A 20042-nucleotide genomic window follows, 5' to 3' on the forward strand; every position below is an offset into this window, starting at 1 on the left:
CCTACACCACAAACATTTCCATCGAGAAATCACCTGGAAAGGAGTAAAGATAGGTTATTTTTCTGTCTTCTCTCGTGCTCCTCCCTTCTCATGTTTGCAGTGCAGGACAGCTGTTTGCAGGGTCGGGTGCTGCGGTAAGTGGCACTCTGAAAGCAAGGTGCTCTGACTCCTGTCCCGGGGCTGGAAGCAAAGCCCCCGACAGCCATTTTCCACCTCCACGCAGAAATCCGCTGGTGACAGCTGCTGCCGTCGCTCTCCGCAGTCGCAGCTGTGCAGCAACAGACCCGTTCATGTAAAAAAGGCAGAACCGGGGTACCCTGAATGCGTAAGCATTGCTACCTTTCACTGGCGGCACTAAATGCTGTTTTCGTGTTGTGGTTTCTACCCAGACTGCTTTCTTAAAGCCATTTCTGTAAAATAGTAAGTTTTCAGCAGCCAAATCTGTCTTTTCTTTGGACTTGGAAGCAGAGCTTTAACTTATAGATGGATTTTAATTGAAAACTATAAATAAAATGCTAAATTAATTTAATTTCACTTAGGTTAATGAGCTTTCCAGCATCCATATGTCTGCTTTTTCTTAACCTTCTGCTGTTGCTGTTTTATGATAGTAACATTTTTCTGGAGAACCAAGTGATTTTTATTTGGGATGAACATGGAAAGCTAGGTGTTTGAGTTAAATTGCATGAACATTTTTATTGTGTATATTAATATGAAGGAATTTTATGGAAGTGCAGACAAATTCTACCATTCAATGCTTATTACCCATGTTCATAAATTTGCTTCAAAGCCAGTAAGCTTTGCATACTAGAATGAAAAAGTTGTCTGCAAATAGCATATAACTGTGTGAAGGAAGTAAACTCTTAATCCTCATGCTAGTTTCTTCATAATTGCTATAAAGATAAAAGCACAGTGTGTTTTTTATTTTTTCTGGGTTTGGACAACCTATTAAATTTGGAAATTTGTTTTATCATATTTTCTGTTCATTTCCAGAACTTAGCTGTTGTTTGTTTCCCTTTTAATGAAGAACAGGAGCCAGAAGAGTCCATAAACCAAACCAACATACACAACATACTGCAAAGGGCTTAGCTGGTGACCTCCTGTTACCACTAACAAGGGAAACCTATTGAGCCCAAGGATAGAATAGTGTGAATATTTAGATAGGTATAACTTGATAGGGGTCAGACCAGAGTGGCATTTACAAGGGCAAAGCATGTCGTTCTAGCCTGTTAGACAACTTGTTAAAAGAGAAAAAGAAAAAATGTGATGATTTTGGAATGAAAGTTGACCCAAAGGTCATAACTAATACGAATTTTCAGGAGGCTTTTGATGGCTCCTGTAAAATATTGTTAAAGAAATAACCTTTTGAGGGAGGGTAGAGAAATAAATTAAAACTTCGTAAGCCAAAACAATTCACAGTGGGTTCATGTCTTTGACTGTGAGGAGAGGCTTGGAGTTTAGGACAGTCTGTAAGACACTGTAAGAGCAAAGATTTATGATAAATGTGCTAGATTTTTTATTTATTTACAAAGAAAACTGTGTGCTGGTGAAATCTCTTGGATAAATGAGTAATCAGTAAAAAAAGATGGGTGACTGTGTGGAGTGTCCGGTGTATCCCCAAACAGCAATGGATTAGGCAGTGTGAGTCCAGGTAACACTTAACTGTGATACGCATTACTGGGGTTGTCCTGCCACCACGTACTCTGTGGGAAGGGCAGCCTCAGCTTCTCCTATGTTCATCCTTCCAGTCAAAATGGATCTGCTTAAATCTAGTCATTTATGTCTTACGTCTTATGTCTTTTCATTAATCCAAAATCTTTGTGTTTGAGTAGAGGAGACCTATGTGACAGACATGGTGGGGATTAGCCATAGCCTTTGAAGAAAGTGGAAGTTCAGCATCCTTCATGGCAGCTCAGGTGTTTGCCCATTCTGGTGACAGGGTTGCTGTTTATTCCTTTATGAACCCCAGTACAGTTTCAGCACAACTACAGCTCTCATAGAGGAAACTGGCCAAAGCAGTGCTCTGCTGCAAGTTGCCTCACCTTGTTTCGTGCTTACATGTATGCTAAGTACTAAAGGTGAAGCACAACAGCACTGTCCTGGTTTTTGTGCCGTAAAGAGGTTATCTGGGCAATAGCTGTCACTTTCTCAATGTTTACACCCTATAGCTGGTTAAAAGCCCTCCTAAAGGAGGAGGAAAGAGAACATACGGAGTCCTTTCATATGCCATCTCCTAAAAGTCAAACAAGTGAACAACGAAATTAGTAATTCACACAGCAGTTGAGAAATAATATGTAAAGGAATTGAGGAATCCAGGTGCAAAACTTGTATTCTGTCTAGGGTCCCCGATTACAGATCAGCGTGTTAAACACTGCTTGTTTTGGAAAAGGTATCTTGCTGTTTATTTTCTAAGTAATATTCCATCCCAAAAAGATTTGGTGTCAGTGAACCAGCGTTGCCTAAACAGAAAACCCCACGGTTTTAAAAACTCCTTTAGAAACATTCTCACTCAACTTAAGAAAGTTGCAATTGCTTGAGCAAGGCTGAGGTGATGTAAATACTGTGCCTAACATTCCCTCAGATGCATACATGAGAAGTGATTTTTGTGTAGATGTTAGCGCATGGCTTGATTTTACTAGCATGTTATGCTGAGTTGTAACTTGACATTTAAATTTCTTGATGATAATACAGCGCTGATTACAATTTCGCAATCTGTACTGACAAGGGCAAGTCCTGTTCAGCAACATCGCTGCTGATTGTAGATACGATAGCAGCTATTACTACTGTTGTTCATGCCTCTGCTTCTTTCCACAGTCCTTACAAAAAACTTTGGAAAACTAGCCCTCAGAATATATTATTTAAGAAAAAAACATTCCCCATTCCTCCTCACTTTTTCTTTTGTTTTCTTTTTCCCTGTTTTCAGTGATGCCTTTCCTTTCCCTTCCACACATATTTCATCCAGCTTTTCCTATTCACATCTCTTTGCCATGGGTAACTCTTCTTCATTTCATGAGGGTAAGGCTTTTTATTTTCCATTTCCTTTCTGTCCTGTCTTTGCTTTAGTTGACAATGTATAACAAACTTAAATACTTGGTAGAATACCTAATGTGTACTTGGCTGTTGCAGATTTTTTTTTAATTACAAGTTGAAATGGAGCGTACTGTGACAGAAAATCTTGCACCATAACATTGCAATGAGAAATCGTTACAGTTTCTTTCATTTTCCCATAAGAAATCTGAGCAACATAAGTGAAGTGTAGAGTACGTGTACACTGTTTGTCAATGCTGTGGTTTCGTTAATGTGTTCTTACAGACAGATGGTGTCATCACAAAGTTTAATGCATTTATTCCACTGTGATGTCATTCTGTGTTACAAAACATACAAAACAAGAGTCATTTAGCAAGAAGAAGAAGAAGAAGAAGGAAAAAAAAAAAGGAAAAGCACCTATTGGCTTTCAGTGGTTTGCATGGTCATGTCACCCAAGACTTGCCTCCAAGTATTGCTGTGGTTAAATCACAGCAATTAGATCTGTTGTGAATTCTCACATACGGGCTACTGCTCTAGAATGACATTTGAATGAATGGCTTTTAGAGCTTAATTTAAAATTATTGCAAAGCAACATAGCCCACGCTGAAAGTAAGCCCACTTCAACCACCACAAGAGCAGTCTAGTCCGTAGACGTAGAATGTTACTGATTTAAACAGCTTCAATTCATGCCCTTTTGCAAAACACAATTTTTAGGTTATGTATTTCTTTTTATTTTCACAAATAGTTATTTCTGAGGGCTAGTGCAATGACAAGTGGGGAAAAAAAAAAGAACAAAAAACAAGCTCCCATAATAATTTACTGGATCAAACACTAACGATTCCAGAAGATTACTGAATTATTCCAGTTAACTCTTGGTATTGAGTTCTTTCTATATGTCCAGATTAATCTCAACTCTTTTAACTATATGCACACACACTGGAATGCAGCAACCCTGAAACAATTGTATGCCCGTCTTGTACATGTATATCCAAAATAGGATTGCTTTGAAATCATCTAATATTTATAATCCTATGGATTTAAGCTAAGTGATTTAAAGAATAAGCCACAAATAGATGAAAGTGATGTGTCTACTGTGGAAACGCTCAGCTCATGCACACAAGCAGCAGTTTCTGCACTTTGCAGAAAGACTGAGCTGCACAGGCGTTTGGCACACAGAGCCAAGTGGACACATCTTTCCAATGTTTTTCCTGGCTCCTTACGCATTTGCATAGTATTTATGAAAGCAGTTAATAATCTTCAGCAGTGCTAACAGAAGGCACATACGTATTCATTGATTCCTGCTGAAATGTATAGTTTTGGAATGATTTTTCGAAGAGATTGCCTTAAAGCTGTTAAACACGAGCACATTTTTCAGTGTTTGCTCAGACTTTAATCTGCAGGGCACTGGCGGTGGATCACGGAGCTCCGGCTGAACCCTTTTCATCAGCTGTGCTCTTTTTCTGTCCCTCCCCCAAGCCTGGTGCTGAGCTGCCTGGAACGGTACTTAAAAATACCCTACTTGAAAATATCTAGCAAACACCAATTCTTCAGCATATTGTGTTTCCTCGAGCTGTATTTGCAGATGCTCCAGAGTTGCTATGCCACTCCTCTGTGCTCGTATTTATTAGGAGAGGTGATCGCTGTGCCTCTGCTGGAAGAAAGTGATTTAATAAGGTTTGGCCCACACTAGGGAAAAAGGTGGAGAATCTTTCCAGTAAAATGTTGTAGAGTGGAGCATTTTTGTGTTTAAGTCACAGGCCATTATACTGCAAGACATTATAATTATGTTGCCTGAAGACACAGAGTAGTAGTTGGAAGAAGGAAAATATTGCTGAATATGAGAGTTGGAGGACAAAATGTGGCTTTTCCAGTGAAGACAAAAATCTGCCTAAACCAGTTGTTTCTTCCTATGCAACTGTTCACGTTCATTTATTTTAATATAGCAAAGCAAAGGAACAGAACTACACAAGTGGGTTAAGTTGTAATATTTATGTCACTGAATCCAAATTACCCACAAACATAGATGTGAATTGTAAATATTGTAATCGGGGATATGGTAATGGTCCATTAAGAAAATTAATTAGGTCTCTTGCCCCAGAGGGTGCAGAAAAAGGCAATCAAACAGAAATTTAAATCATTCTCCATGTGTGTCAAATGGAGGTGCCTGAAAACAGCATATCCATTTCTTCTAGCTCAGTTTTCTTGACCTTTCAGCTCTTTCTTGGCATCTTCCAAATTGTTAAAAATAAAATCCTTATGAGGGCACTGGCAAGTGGTTTGCTAAGCTCATTATGGCAGCTTTTACATTCTGCTATTAAGCCAGTAAAACTCCAGGCTGAAATGTGAAAAGCTAATTGTATACTTTAGGATGGTGGCTGCTCAGTGGCTGTCCTCGAAGCCAGGCAAGCAGAGCTGTTTCCAGCAAAGAGGTGTGACTGCAGGCCTTCCAGGCACATCACCGTTACGCTCTTACAGTAACCGTGTGGCCAGGGAACCCTCCTGCTAACAGTAAATTACCTGAATGTTAGAAAAGAGCCTGCAGTTAACCATGAACGAGATCCTGCATGATGCTCTCCATTCAGCACGGAGCAAAGAGCAGAATCCAGGCACCTGAAGCAGTTAAAATAGTTCTGGGCTTGTGAAAATTCCCAGAAATGTTTATATTCTCTATTGAGTTGCTTTTAATTAGTGCTGTGTGCTGAATGGACAGTAATGCAGGAGATCTGACCTGCAGATCTCTGTCTCCTTTGATGCAGGATAGCTTTCAGGATTAATGTATTTAAAGACAGCGTACCATTTCACTAGCCCATTGTCAATCTTCTGAATGTATTGAATATGATAATGAAATGAAATCTACCTCTGTGACTTTTGTGACACTATCTTCTTCAAATGAATTGAACGCCACCTTGGCCTCATTTATTCCAGCTCTGCTGTGTTTCTCCTCTCTGAAATCTCGTCATTAGCATTCTGAATATGTTGATTCTGATACTATCCATCACTTCCCATTTCAGTTTTCTCAAGGTGAAATCTCTCTGCTAATTCAAAAAGCTTTCCATCTTCATTATGTAGAAATGACTTTGCCCAAAGACAAAAAAAAAAAAACAATACCAAAATAAAACCCCACAAAAACTCGATAAAATTGAGGCCTAGCCATATTTTCTGCTAGAATAGTAAATGCACAGGAGGACATAGGCGAGAAAGAAAGCATAATCATTTAATTTCTTCGTTCTGGGATATTTTTTTGAAATATTGAAAGTTGTTTTCCAAGAAGCTACAAATCTATTTAGCTCAAAACGTATTACTCAACTACTTTGTTTTCTCGAACCTGGGTATTGTTTGAAACCACCAGCATCACGCTTTGAATGACCGTGTCTTCAAACAAACAAGAATGGGCTAAAATCCTGTTCTTAAGTGGCATGGAAAGATACCAGGGGATAGCTGTTGCACAGCTGGTATTTCTCCTATTCCTTAAATATGCTTGCTCGCTAACTGGGCATTTTGTTGTGTGTATTACACCAGTATGCTAGAGTTACTTGGGCGTCTTTCTCCCCATCTCGTGAATTACCTCATGAATTACTGGCTTGATCAGAGAGGCAGTAATAATAATGAATGCATCTATTTATTTGTAGAACAAGTATCACCATATATATATATTTTTTTTTTTTTTTAATTAGAGATTCCCACTGTTAATTGAAGGGTGTCTTATGTTTTCTGTGTGTTCAAGAGAGCCCTTTCTACTGATTATTACTAGCAGACACAGAGAAAGCCGGACCAGTGCAGAGTTCACTTCTACTACACGCTGATGCTACTGTACTAGTGTTCAACATGCCTGTGAATATGGTAGACTGGACTTTATTTTTAATGGCCTCCCATTTGGTTCAGCTCAGAAAGGTTTTACATTTTGCTTAGCACAGATATTTAAGCTTGCAATGTCTGATGGCTCCAAAAATACACAACAAAATTAAATTGCTGTGTTTAATGACCTCAGTGAGTATAGTGTAGTCACACCATTAGCAAAAAAAAGTAATCACATAACCTCTATAATTGAATTAATTACTGTATCTGCAGTATAGATTATAGTAAGGCGTCATGTTCCTGATTTTCTCCACCAGTGGATGGGAATTTCCCTGAATGGTGATGATCACGGAAGGTGGTGATAATCTTAGAAGTAGAGGGGATTTGGGAGCGACAGCCACATCTAAATAAGGAGAAAAAAAAGGTGGGGGATAAAGGGCATGCAGAAGTACTAGAAAAGGATTTACTATTTTAGCATTGTACCAAGTGTTGTCCCTTACACTTAAATAGAGTCTCATTTATAGCATCAGCTGAATGGCTGTGATTTCACTGCTGGCAGCAGATCTTACCTGTGGAACCTTTCCAACCTCTGCTCTGCTCTGTTGTTTTTGAAAATCCAGTGCAGGTAGAGGCTGCTTTAGTTTATTTTTCTAGCCATCAGAAATGCATTCAGAAGCCGATGAAATGAAGGATTGTCATATGTCTTCACATTATTTCCTGATAATAGAAGCTTTGCAAAGAAATGTTCATGTTTCATAGTATTCATAAAATGTATGGAGAACATTTCATCTGCAAGTGCTCATGGGTATCCTGAATAAAAAATTGTATCCTCTTGTGCTGTTTATCCATACATTTTACAATGGAAACACGAATATTTGGTTATTCAAATCAAACATAGAAGTTTAGGTAATGGTTAGTTTATGTAAGGCAAAGAAACACACTTTATTAATACCTTCACTATTTTTTTCATTGATTGTTTTTCATTTTAGTGTATTTATCCTATGTAAGAACAAAGGGAGGTACAGTGGTGCTTACCATGGAAGTGGCAACAGAGAGGGAGAAATGATGCATTGGAGCATTCTCATACTTCATAAGTTTAGTCAGTCTATTTCCCTCCCAGAGCTGTAGCCTGCTCTTCTTCTCAGCTTTAACAGCTTGTATCAGTCCTCTGCTACTGATCCTTTCTTCCAAACAGGTATTTGTGTGGCTGGGCACATGTTTTTGGAAGATGAGCTGGATTAAAACTAGCTTGGGAAAAAAAAAAAAAGAAAAAGTTAGGTGGGGAAGAATGGCTGGGGTAAGCAGAGGGTTGCTTCAGTCACCATTTTGTATATTTAAGCATCACATTTGTAGAAAAAGTGTGTATTTTATATATTTGTATATTTCAGAAAGTAACAGTGGTGAAAACAAAGACAATGTATAAAAATACATCACTGATTTCCTGTGTGGTCTTAAGCAGGTCAGCTATCTCATACATCAGCTTCAAACTGGCTGTTGCTGGAAACCAGCTTCTATATTTAGGCTTTTTTTTTTTTTCCTCAGAAAATAATTCTTATACTTGTATTTCTTCTTTCCTGTAGCCCTGAAGTTCTGTATGCCTCCAGATAGGTTTTGTGTAAGCTGTTTGTGTTAGCTCAGTTTTATTTTAAAAGTACTGCAACCACACCTGATATGTAGATACATTTGAAGCTTTGGATTCCCAAATTGCCATTGACTGACTTTGTGAGACACTTCAGGGCACGGGGTTGCAGTAGTCAATAAAAAAAAACAGTGAGAGAAATACCTGGTAGAGGACAGTGGGGTCACAGGCTATATATAGGAAGAGTTGCTCCAAAAATAGAATAATGTTTAGAGGTGAATAACATTAGACTATTTCAGGGATATTGAAAGACGTCTCTTTTTTTTTTTTTTCACCTTCTTTTTTTAAAATCTCTTGGGAATGGAAAAATATTGCTCAGTAAAGAATGTCTGAACCTATTTGCTTCCTAGCTGCCAAGTCATGTACTTGGAATCAATGTACGCGTCCTTCAGTGTGCTTAGTTTATTGCACAGCCCCATCAATAGGTTTGTTTTTCCATCATATAATTCTGTACAATGATTGTAATACAGCAGCAAAGCTTCATCTTTAGAGATTTATTGTTCTGAAACAGTTCTGAAAATTAGGTGCCTGGTATGTATACCTGCTAACTTAGAAGCTGTTTTTTTCCTGCATGTGTGCAATGAAAAATGGTCTCTGAATAACAAATATCATTCCAGCGTTTGATTTATGCCTGAAAGTAACTTCACTGAATTTTGATTTATTATGTCTAGAGGATCTCCTGTATATTTTCTGAATCATTTCTGTTTAACATATGCAATAGGGCATTTTGAAATTGATGTGACTGAAACTGATACAGCCCATAAAAATAGATGAATGGTGTTAAGCCATTTGATTCAGGCATGTAATCACGAGCCACAGTACTCTTTCAGCCATCGTTCTTCCACGTAAACATGCTACCACGTGGCTGGATTCAGCAAACACTTCCCTCCTATTTCACTAACCATACAGACAGTCAAGACTCCTGAGCTTTGTACAGCTTTGGGAATCTGTTGGTTTTCTCTTACCATAACCTCTGGATTGCTGAAGATAACTGAACGTATCCCCCTCATCTGCAGCTTCTGGAAGCTACACCACCTCCAGCTGCTGGCGTCTGGGAACCTGCAGGTGTCTTCCAGCTCCAGCACTCTCCTTCTCTCATCCCCTGAGCAATTGTGTGGGATGCAGCAGGTGCAGCACAGTACAGTTCTTGAGACAACGCGTGCACTGTCTTCTGTCTACAGTTATTCAGAGAAAAACTACTAACCCCTTTAATAGCAAGATGGAAACTTTGAAACTGTTTATTCTATCCACAGGACCCGTGTTGTCATTTAGCTTTCACTACGCTGAATGTAAACAAAACCATAGGCTCCTCTGAGCATTTCCTCTCAGCTTTATTCTGTTTGACATGCAAGGGCCATTGTGCTTGGCAAGGGCGACTGGGTTGCAGCTGCCTTTGACTTCCAGGATTTTTTTAGTGACTTCATGGTGTCTGGATGTGCACAGAATACTGTGACACAATGGGGAAAGTGGGATTTGATTTATTTGAAATTAAAAGAAAAAAAAAAAGTGATTCTTAGAAAACAATTGTCAGAAAACCAAATCAATTCTGTTTTATTTTTAAGACTTGGAAGGTTTTGACTCTGTAGTACCAATTGCTGAGAAGCTTAATCATCCAACTACAACCAGACCAAAAGCTACTGGCAGGCGACCGCCCTCTCAGTCTCTCACATCTGTAAGTAAATTTTCCTTCTCTTTTAAGAAAATTTTTCCTGACTTTTTTTTTTCCCTCCTAGTTCTCTTCCCTGGTGCTTTTAATACATGTACACTGCCATTCCTTCACACGTACAGTGAGGCAGAGAGATGCAGCTCAGGAAAATTTGTGTCAGAAGGCTGCCAGTGTTTTGAATGCTAATGCTTAAAACATTCCCTCCCTTGTAAGATTTGTATCCCCTTATTTGGGTGCTGCCAGGTTTTCCTTGCCAACAATGGGTGAGGCCAGAAAAATCCTTCCTAAAAATCTTTGGAATAAACTAGCTTGTGCTAAGTATCGAGGATTTTATAAGCATTTCCAAAGAGGAGGCTTTTTGGAAATCATTTCCCTTGATTTCTCTAGGCCTCTTACTTACCAGATTTTGAGGACGGCAGACTGCTCTTGGCCTTCAGTAGGTCTCCTTGAGCCATCATACATTTCCTCTCACAAGCTCATATTTGTAAATATATGGGGGACTTAAATTTCTACTAAGTACCTTGAGACACTTGGTTTCATAAACCCTGCTTTGGAAACCATTGCTCTGTCTATGGGAGAAGGAACAAGGGGTGAAATGAACCCTCCATCCCTGTTTGCACCTTTGCAAAGAGACCGTGCCTGTGGCAGCCCTGCAATGCCAGCAGTGTGCACAGGCAGCAGCATGACTCCTCTGAACAGCAGCAAAGAAAGACCTGCACCGAGCAAAGTGGTGGCAGAACTGACACCCACCACATGGTGCTCGGCGTCCTAGCCAAGTAAGGTACAGCTTTGCTTATGGACAGGAAAGTGCTTTAATCTTATATAATGCAATATGAATATGTAAATCATTGTTGAGCCCAACTCCCTAAATATTTCTCATTTCATCTAGCCTGGAAAAACAAGACTTAAAAAACTGGGGAGAGAGAGTGCTGATTTTAAGGGTTGTTACTTTGAAAATAGTTTTTAAAAATCATATAAATTTTCTTCTTTTTCTGTTGAGTTCTTATACAATGAAAATATCTGCATTTTTTTCCTCTCATGATACGCGTGTGTTTAACTACGTAGTCGTCCCTTTCAAGCCCGGATTTCTTTGACTCACCGAGTCCTGAAGACGACAGGGAGGAACATGTTTCTGTTACACACAAAACTGTTGAAGTGTCAAGGAAATCAAGAACTGTTACAATATCACAAGTAAGCTATTTGGAATGCCTCTATTTAACCTTGTTGCATGCATTTTAATTTTTGAAAACGTTATTAAATTGTTATTGTTAACATTTAATTCAACAATCACTTTGGTAACCAGTCCTTTAAAGAAGCTTAAAAATGGTAAGCGGTACTAAAGATTATTCTGGGTTTGAAATGCAAGTCTAAAGTGAATTGCACAGTTGAACTGCCTCTATAAACATAGCATGAAAAAAAGAATCCTTCTAGAGTAAATGTATTTCACAGAATCAGAGAAGTTGGGAATTGCATTTTAGAAACAAAGGCCCCTTTTGCTGTTGGAAATTGAGTTTACATGAGATGAGTCTGTGAGCAGAGAAAATACAACTCTTTGAGCCCCTCCAATAGTATGTGAATTTGCAAGTATAATCACCTTTTATACTGTATAATCATATAGGCTTGTGCCATTCTTACTGTATATTGGTAGAAAGCTGTAAGGTAATCAAATACTACAGAAGGAGTATATAGATCAGGCTTTAGAGGTTGGACCTGTATTTTAGTACATAAGAATATCTTGAACAATATAAAATTACATTTTAATAGTATAACTAAAGTATTTGAAAGATGCTGTCATGCACTTCTGTGATCAGGTTCTGAAGATTATGTTTTGCTATATGGCTCCCTCTTCTGGGTGCACTTGGATTAATGCATACTCCTGGGCCAACATCCGTAAATGATCTGCTGGCATGACAACCATGTAGATGTTGTTCCTGTACAACACAAAGACTGCTATCAGAAAGTAGCTGCTTGAGACTCTAATACAGATGGCCAGTTAAGCTCTGGAATAATGTGTTCAGTGTGGGTGACTCCAGTTGTGCCTTGCTCACTTGCTGCAGGTTTGGACGTAGCCTCTCTTTTCAGTCCAAAGGGAACTTGCATCTGCTCATTTAAGGGTTATTATCCATGAAGGGTCTGATTACAGCTACACACTGCTCAGAGATGTATGCACATACATAAAATGTTAAAAGAAACAATATATACACAATACATGAAACATTATTAAGGTCATGGAGTCCATGTTATTCATCTCTCTTGTGATTTGTAATGTCATTATTCTTTATCTAGTCCCACTGTCTGTTCCACAGAACACATTTATTTAAGCAGTGCCTGCCTGGGACAGGTTTGATACTCAGTCACACTCATGCAGTGGGGAAGACTGTTTTCTGCAGAATGTGGTGGATCCTGCTCTTCCCTCCACACCCTATTTTCTCCTAATTCTCATCCAACTGCTAACTTTTCTCTCAGTTACTTTGTCCAGTTAAAGCCCATGGCCTCAGTCCTCAAGTCTTCACTCACCATGTATCTCCCATCTGTTTCCATAACATTTTTTTCTCAGTATATTACTCTATTCGCCATTCAATTTCAGTATCTCTTTTCTAATAATAGATGGCTATGGTGGTTTCACCCAGCAGGGCAGCTGAGCTCCACCACAACTGCTTTCTCACTCCCCCTCCTCAAAGAAAAAGGGGGAGAAAATGTGACAAAAAGGGCTCAGAGGTTGAGATAAGGACAGGGAGATCACTCAACAATTATCGTCACAGGCAAAACAGGCTCAGCATAGGCAGATTAATGTAATTTATTGCCTATTTCCAGCAGACTAGACAATGAGAATCTGAAAGCAAACTACAAACACCTTCCCCTCCATCCATGGGGCTCTCCATGGGCCGCAGCCTCCTCCAGGCCACATCCACCTGCTGCACCAGGGGCTCCTCCACCCATGGGGGGGCTGCAGCGTGGAGATCTGCTCCATGTGGGACCCATGGGCTGCAGGGGGACAGCCTGCTCCACCAGGGGCCTCTCCCTGCACAGGACTCAGGGGAACTGCTGCTGCCTGCCTGGAGCACCTCCTGCCCTCCTGCTGCACTCACCTGGGGGCTGCAGGGCTGGTCCGTATCAATCATGAGTCAGCTGCTGGGATCTTCTCACAGAGGCCACCCTGCGTTAATGCTGCATTATTTTCTTAAGTTCCTGTAAGAATAAAGAGCCATTGGTAGTTATGAGGATTCATAGATGCTTCAGGTACCAGAGGACAGTACAGTGAAGTTATACAATTATTTTATTTCATATTAATATATTGTCATTCTGAAGTCATGGGATTTTGTGTTAGTTTTTATATCATTTCACCAAGCAACTTTATGGAATAGTTAGCTATTTTTGTAATACTGAGGGCAACATTTAACACAATCTTCTAATTTTAAAACAATGCCATATATTGAAGAATCCTTCAATGGTTAGTTGAAAATCATCAGTGTAATCCACAAAAAATACAACTTGGATTCTTGGCCACACAATTTTGTGCTCTGCAGGAGACTTCCATGGATGTAGGCATGTTCTTACAAACTGAGAGAAATTCTTACATTTCTGAGAGAAACGGTGAATGTCTTCCTTGGTTCATTGCAGTGCTCAGACTGAGGTCTTGAAAGTGCTTATTGCTGATCAGTTGTAGCTACTGGAAACTTCTGCTGAAACTGTCTGGAATTACAGGTCCCAGCTAAACCCCCTCTGATGTATAAGTACAAAGATAATTTGACTGATTGTTTTAGCTGTCATATATAAAACTTTCTATGTCTGACTATGCACTTTCAACATTACTATTTAGCAGCAAAATATTTAATGTTTATTAGAGGTTTTGATTTTCATAAAGCATTCTCCAGGCATTAAATGTTGTTCTTTTTCTTACAGGTGTCTGATAATAAAACTTCCTTGCCTCCGAAACCAGGAGGTTTGGCTAGTGGCAGTAACGTACAACCATCTCTATCCCCTTCACCAACACCTGGATTTCATTCAATTGCAATGGGAACAACAGGCCACAGGTCAAATTCCCCATCCCTGTTTGGTACTGAAGGAAAGCCAAAGACTGAACACTTGAGCCAAGGTCAGACTGCCCTGGAGGAGCTGAGAACACAAATTAAGGAGCTAAAAATCATCGTTGAAACGATGAAAGACCAGCAAAAGTAAGTACTGCAAATCACAGCTGTAATTGGGATACATCCATTAAGTGGGGCATCAGTTTCTTCTGGAGTTTGTCTTCGTATACATTACTGATTGCTTTTGTGTTTGTGAGTGGTTTCTGTCGATTTTCCTGACAGAGCACATTCAGAGGTGAGGTCAGGAAAAAAAAGACTGGCACTATCAATCCGTGTACTTTGTGACATAAGCAGAAGCTTATGGGCTGTTGGAAAAGTTAAGCTATACAAGCTATAAGTGATGAATAATGTTACATTGTTTAATTTGCCAATAGCTACTTGGGAGCTCACTCTAATCTTAATAAGGGGGGCATTTTTTCTAGTTGCAATATGAATTTAGTACAAGTGCCTAAAACTAGTAAATTGATTTAGAATCATGGAATGTTAGAATGGTTTAGGTTGGAAGGGACCTTAAATATCACCTGGTTCCAACCCCCCTGGCCTTGAGCACCTCCAGGGATGGGGCATCCACAGATTCTCTGGGCAGCCTGTGCCAGTGCCTCACCACCTTCTGAGTAAAGAATTTCTTCTGAATATCTAATCGAAACCTAGCCTTTTTTAACTTAAAATCATTACTCCTTGTCCTATCACTCCACTTCCTGACAAAGAGTCCCTCCCCCAGGTTTTCTGTAGGTCCCTTTTAGGTACTGGCAGGCCACTGTAAGGTCTTCCTGGAGACTTCTCTTATCCAGGCTGAACAACCCCAACTCCCCCAGCCTGTCCCCACAGGAGAGGTGCTCCAGCCCCTTGATCATCCTCGTGGCCTCCTCTGGACTCGTTCTAATACATCCATGTCCTTCTTGTGCTGGAGGCCCCAGAGCTGAAGGCAGGGCTCCAGGTGGGGTCTCAGGAGAGCAGAGCAGAGGGGGAGAATCACCTCCCTCGCCCTGTTGGCCACGCTGCTTTTGATGCAGCCCAGGATACAGTTGGCTTTCTGGGCTGCAAGCACACATTACCAGCTCATGTTAAGTTTCTCATCAACCAACACCCCCAGTTCCTTCTCCTCAGGGCTGCTCTCTATCTTTTCTCCACCAAGCCTGTATTTGTGCTTGGGATTGCCCTGGCCCAGGTGCAGGACTTTGCCCTTGGCCTTGTTGAACCTCATGAGGATTGCCCAGGCCCACCTCTCAGACTGTCCAGGTCCCTCTGGCTGGCATCCCTTCCCTCCTGTGTGTTGATTGTACCACACATCTTGGTATCATCAGCAAACTTGCTGAGGGTGCACTCGATCCCGCTGTCCATGCTACTGACAAAGATGTTAAACAGCGGCGGTCCCAGTACTGAGCCCTGAGGAACACCACACTCATTACTGATCTCCACCTGGACACTGAGCCGTTGACAGCAGCTCTCTGTGTGCGACCATCCACCCGATTCCCTACCCACCGAGTGGTCCATCTGTCACATCCATGTCTTTCTAATTCTGAGGCAAGGATATCACGGGAGACAGCATCAAATGCTTTGCCAGTGTGTTGCTGCTAGCACGTTTTCACAGGACGCTTGTATTTCAGAAGCAGCAATGCATTTGTCATTAGGACATTTGAAGTTGGGTCTATGACCCTGCATCTTATTTCAGAGGTGGCCATCCTTGTTTTTCTTTAAGCTGCTCGTTTTGTAGGGCTTTCACATAGTTTCTGTTAGTCCTGAGAGTATTTGATGTTTTGGAAGCAAATCCTTCACTGTCATTGTCTGTTGCCTGGAGCCCAGTCAGGAAAAGGAAAAGGCAAAGCAGATTGCAGAGACTGGGACAGAACAGGGGTGCGGGGGTAGTTTGGGAGAAGACCTTGCAGGAGGGCATGGTTCAAGCTATAAGTAGCCACTGAGCCCCACAGCTTCATCTCTTAGGCTGACTGCTGCTCCTCTGGCCTCCCCAGCCCATCTTGCATGGGCTGCCCCCACCTGCTGGTCTCTGTCTCAAGGTGAGGGCACTTTGGGAATGTGGGAGGGTGTCTGCTCCTCATAGCGGCGTTCTCCTTCCCTGCCAGGAAGGGAGACAGCAAATCCATACCTGGGAGTCACTGAGGTTCATAAATTAAGCTGAAGTTTACTTTGTGTTGTTGGCACAAGCGGCTTCTAACTGGCTTAAGCATACAATACAATGGGCAGAATTTGTGTTACAGCTCTTACAACCCACCAACAGCCAATCCATCTACATTTTGTGCAGAAAAAGGCAACTGGGTACAGTGTTTGTACAGCTAGCCAAGAGCAAAGCCTGTGGATGCAGCGCTGTTGGGAGGAAATGTATTATTTGTATTAATTTGGGGCAGGGGGAGGGCAGGGGATGCCCTGTTATAGATAGTCTTACTTCTCTATAGTATGTAGTACACAAGAATATACTTACTTTAATTAGTTATTTGAGGGGAAAAAACAAACATAACTAGTGAAATATGGAAAATACACTTCCAAGAGGTGATCTTGTGTATTTTATTAATTTCAATATTTGCATTCTAAGTTTTTTATTGCATTCTTTTAACAGAAAAGAGATTAAGCAGTTGCTGTCTGAGTTGGATGAAGAAAAAAAGATCCGTCTACGATTGCAGGTACTTAAATTACTTACAATGAAATATCATCAGGTTTGATTTAGCCTCAAATACAGAACATAAAACTCTGATAAGATACTTAGATACCAGTGAATCAAAAACCCCTTAACATTTTTACTAGAACATTTCTAATACGGGGTGTACCTACTCCCTTCCAATTTGTGTCAAACGTACTGCAGTGCTGGATTCTTACTGAAATGCCTGATAATTATCTAAAAATCTATCAGCACAAGTGCATAAGTACCAAATGGAAGAACACCATATAGGATTCCAAGTGGGATATTTCTTCAGTCTCAGTTTTAATGGTCTGATTTTGTCACAGGAAAAAATGTATGTTTTTGGTTTTGGTTTTAATGACTTGCTCTCTTCCATAGCTTTATATTTTGTATTAGGCTGGTCTTAGTGTTGCCATGCCTGGAATATTATTTCACACAGCAAGGTTTTTATGTTTGTTTTACAGACTGTGCTCAGGTTGCCCTCACCAAAGCATCCTAAACAATATGAAAGATGGTGTTAGGATTAGGAGCCAGTTACTGCTATCACAGTTTGTGCGGTACCTTAGCTCTAGAAGTTGCCATGTTGATTTAGTCTTTGCCAGGCAGCGTGCTGCCCTACCTGCGTGTAAGGAGCAGAGCTGCACCTTTGACTTTGATCATTGACTCTGCAGCCTCAGTAACTGCTTTTCTGGATTTGGGAGAGTGATGTACTTGATCACTGCTTTTGTGTTGATTAAGTTTTATATTTTGATGGTATAGGTCAGCTGTACTTTCTCTTTGTACTAGGGATAGAAAATCGAACTGCAATTTCTCTGGGCTGCTCCTGCTCGGTGAAGGGTTTGGGAACATGACAGAGGGTGGCAGAGCTGTGTAAAGGACTTTATGCACACAACCACATAGGCTATGGCTTCTTGCAGTTTGCAATTCAGCTAAAATTGGAATATATGCAGATAAAACTGATGAACATTTTAATAGCAGTCATTGATTTAGTCTAACAGGGCAAACTATTCAGAGGTCTGTATTCCACCTCCAAGGACGGCTTTAAATCTTTACACAGAGCCCTACATTGATGGTTTTAAAAATATGATCTTACAGCTGAATGCTTTTACTACTGCTCAGATGTTCAGATGCTGATCGAGATGGAGTAATTAGCTTTAAATGAAGATCAACAACCACAACACCACCAAAGAAGTTCAGCAAACAAAAGTTGCATTAGTTGATCAGTGCTCTGACAGGCATAAAGCAGCACAGCTCCCGGAGCTGCTTTGTGTATTAAATAAAGAAAAATGCAGTGATGATATGGCCCAGTTGAGCACTGAGGGTGATGGGGAATGTATCTCACATCCTTGCCTCAGGGTGTGTGGTGGATGCTGGAAGGGCTGAGTGTGCAGCTGGGGGTGTTGGTAGCTGCAGCCACCTGCTTCTGCCACACCACTGTACATCCATCAGAGACCTTGGGTGCTTGGGCATGGGCTCGATGGGTGTATAGGGCCACCATCCCCACAGCAAGAGCCATCCCTGCAGGAGGGAGAGGACAGGTTTTGCTCCTCCACTCAAAGTGGCTCTATTTACTTGTGCCAGGGGTAGGTGCAGCTGCTGGTGCATGGGCAAAGCGCTCGTTTGGCGAGTAATTCCTGGCAGCGAGCTGCACAGGCTGTGAAAGATGTAACTGAGAGTTTGAAAGGTCTTACAGCACATTCATATATATATATATATGAATATATTCCTCTGAGGGGAGGGAGCCATCACTGGTCACCCTGTGCAACATAGAAGGTCACCTCAATTTGCAAAATCTTTGGAAATAAGAGTGGTATAAAACCTGTACTCAACGCCTGTGGAAAAGATGGAATATGTGCTTTTCTAGCAGCATCACCTGTGTGTCCTAAGGCATCTAATTTCATCAGAAATATTTTTTTTTCCTTTCAGATGGAGGTTAATGACATAAAGAAAGCTCTTCAATCAAAGTGAATACTTGATGGATGGAATGTTGCATTATTCTACATGACTGAGACTCAAATGTATGCCCCAGCCAAAATAACTTTGTGCCAAATGATTTAAGAATTGCCTCAACATCCCTTTATTGAAGGATTAGCACAACCGTTTTTGATAGCACAACAAAAATACCAACAGTGAGGAAAAAATCTCCACACGAAGTGGTGCTGTGTGGCACTAGTTGTGACTGAAATTGATCTTCTTGTGCTAAAGGCTCTCTACTTCAAGATCATAGGTGAAATGAAAACTCAGGCAGTTTAGTCCATAGTGGTACTATTTTGATGATATTTTTCCATAAATAAAGTGTATTTCAGATTATCTGTTTACAAGCTTTATGATTTTGATTTTTGGTTTTTAATTGTCTTTTGTCACAGATTTTAAAATGTTTGTACTGCATATAGCCAGGAATGAATGTTAACGTTGGGGCTGGAGGGATTATTTTTGCTTCGAGATAGAACAGCCTACTTCTTGTTACGGTCTTAAGTTCTGTTAAATATGCAATTTCATGTCCCCCGACCCCCCCCTACAATCAACCCGACGTTGTGTACAGTAACGTGTTTAGGAGAAGAACACCAACGAAACGAAAATCTGGTCTTTGCAATGATTTGTGCCTTTCTTTGCCACACTCCGACTGGAGCTGGTTGCAAGCCGGGTCTCCGTCACGTAGCTCCCCCGACTCCTGTCACCGGTGTCCGGCAGAGGTCCCGCTCGCCGTCTGCAGCCGCTCCCTACGGCCAGGCTCGTGCGGGGCGGCGGGACAGAGCGGCGCGGTTGAGAGCAGCTTTGTCATTATCAGCTGTGGCTTTTTAGCTTTCCCGTTTTTGATAGGCATCTCCTTCGGTTTTGAATGTTCATCTCGCTTGGTTTTCCGTAGACTGATTTCAGCGCCCGCCTCCGTCCCCGATTTTGCACAGAGTGAACAGAATATGCATTATTAAAGCAAAAATAAATAAAAGTAAACTATAAAACATGAATAAAAAGTTGTATTATTTACTGCACAAGGTTTCCTATCGTGTGACATTGTTTCATTTGCTGTTTATGTGCCATTGTCTGCTACGTTATGTTGTATAAGCCTTCTGCCATTGAGTTATATACAGCGAGACACTTTATAGCCCTGTTTTGCAGCAGGGCTTTCTCTTCCTCGTTTTATTGAACCTGGTGCTTGCTTTGTTTCCTCCAGTTTCTATTTTCATCCTTTCAGAACAA

At 40.8% G+C, this 20042-nt stretch overlaps 1 protein-coding gene across 6 annotated transcripts in view; it reads left to right on the plus strand.

Moving 5' to 3' along the window:
• Positions 1-19839, plus strand: part of SH3KBP1 (SH3 domain containing kinase binding protein 1) — a 218007-nt gene extending 198168 nt beyond the window's left edge. For all 6 annotated transcript variants that reach the window (XM_072028785.1, XM_072028793.1, XM_038172908.2 and 3 more), the window contains 5 exons: positions 10021-10130; positions 11190-11315; positions 14028-14299; positions 16785-16848; positions 18771-19839. In XM_072028785.1, coding sequence (XP_071884886.1) covers positions 10021-10130; positions 11190-11315; positions 14028-14299; positions 16785-16848; positions 18771-18812 — 614 coding nt within the window. In that variant the 3' untranslated portion in view covers positions 18813-19839. The remainder of the gene's footprint in view (positions 1-10020; positions 10131-11189; positions 11316-14027; positions 14300-16784; positions 16849-18770) is intronic.
• Positions 19840-20042: the final 203 nt, after the last annotated feature.

The sequence above is a fragment of the Anas platyrhynchos genome, chromosome 1, assembly GCF_047663525.1.
Source record: "Anas platyrhynchos isolate ZD024472 breed Pekin duck chromosome 1, IASCAAS_PekinDuck_T2T, whole genome shotgun sequence".
NCBI lineage: Eukaryota > Metazoa > Chordata > Aves > Anseriformes > Anatidae > Anas > Anas platyrhynchos.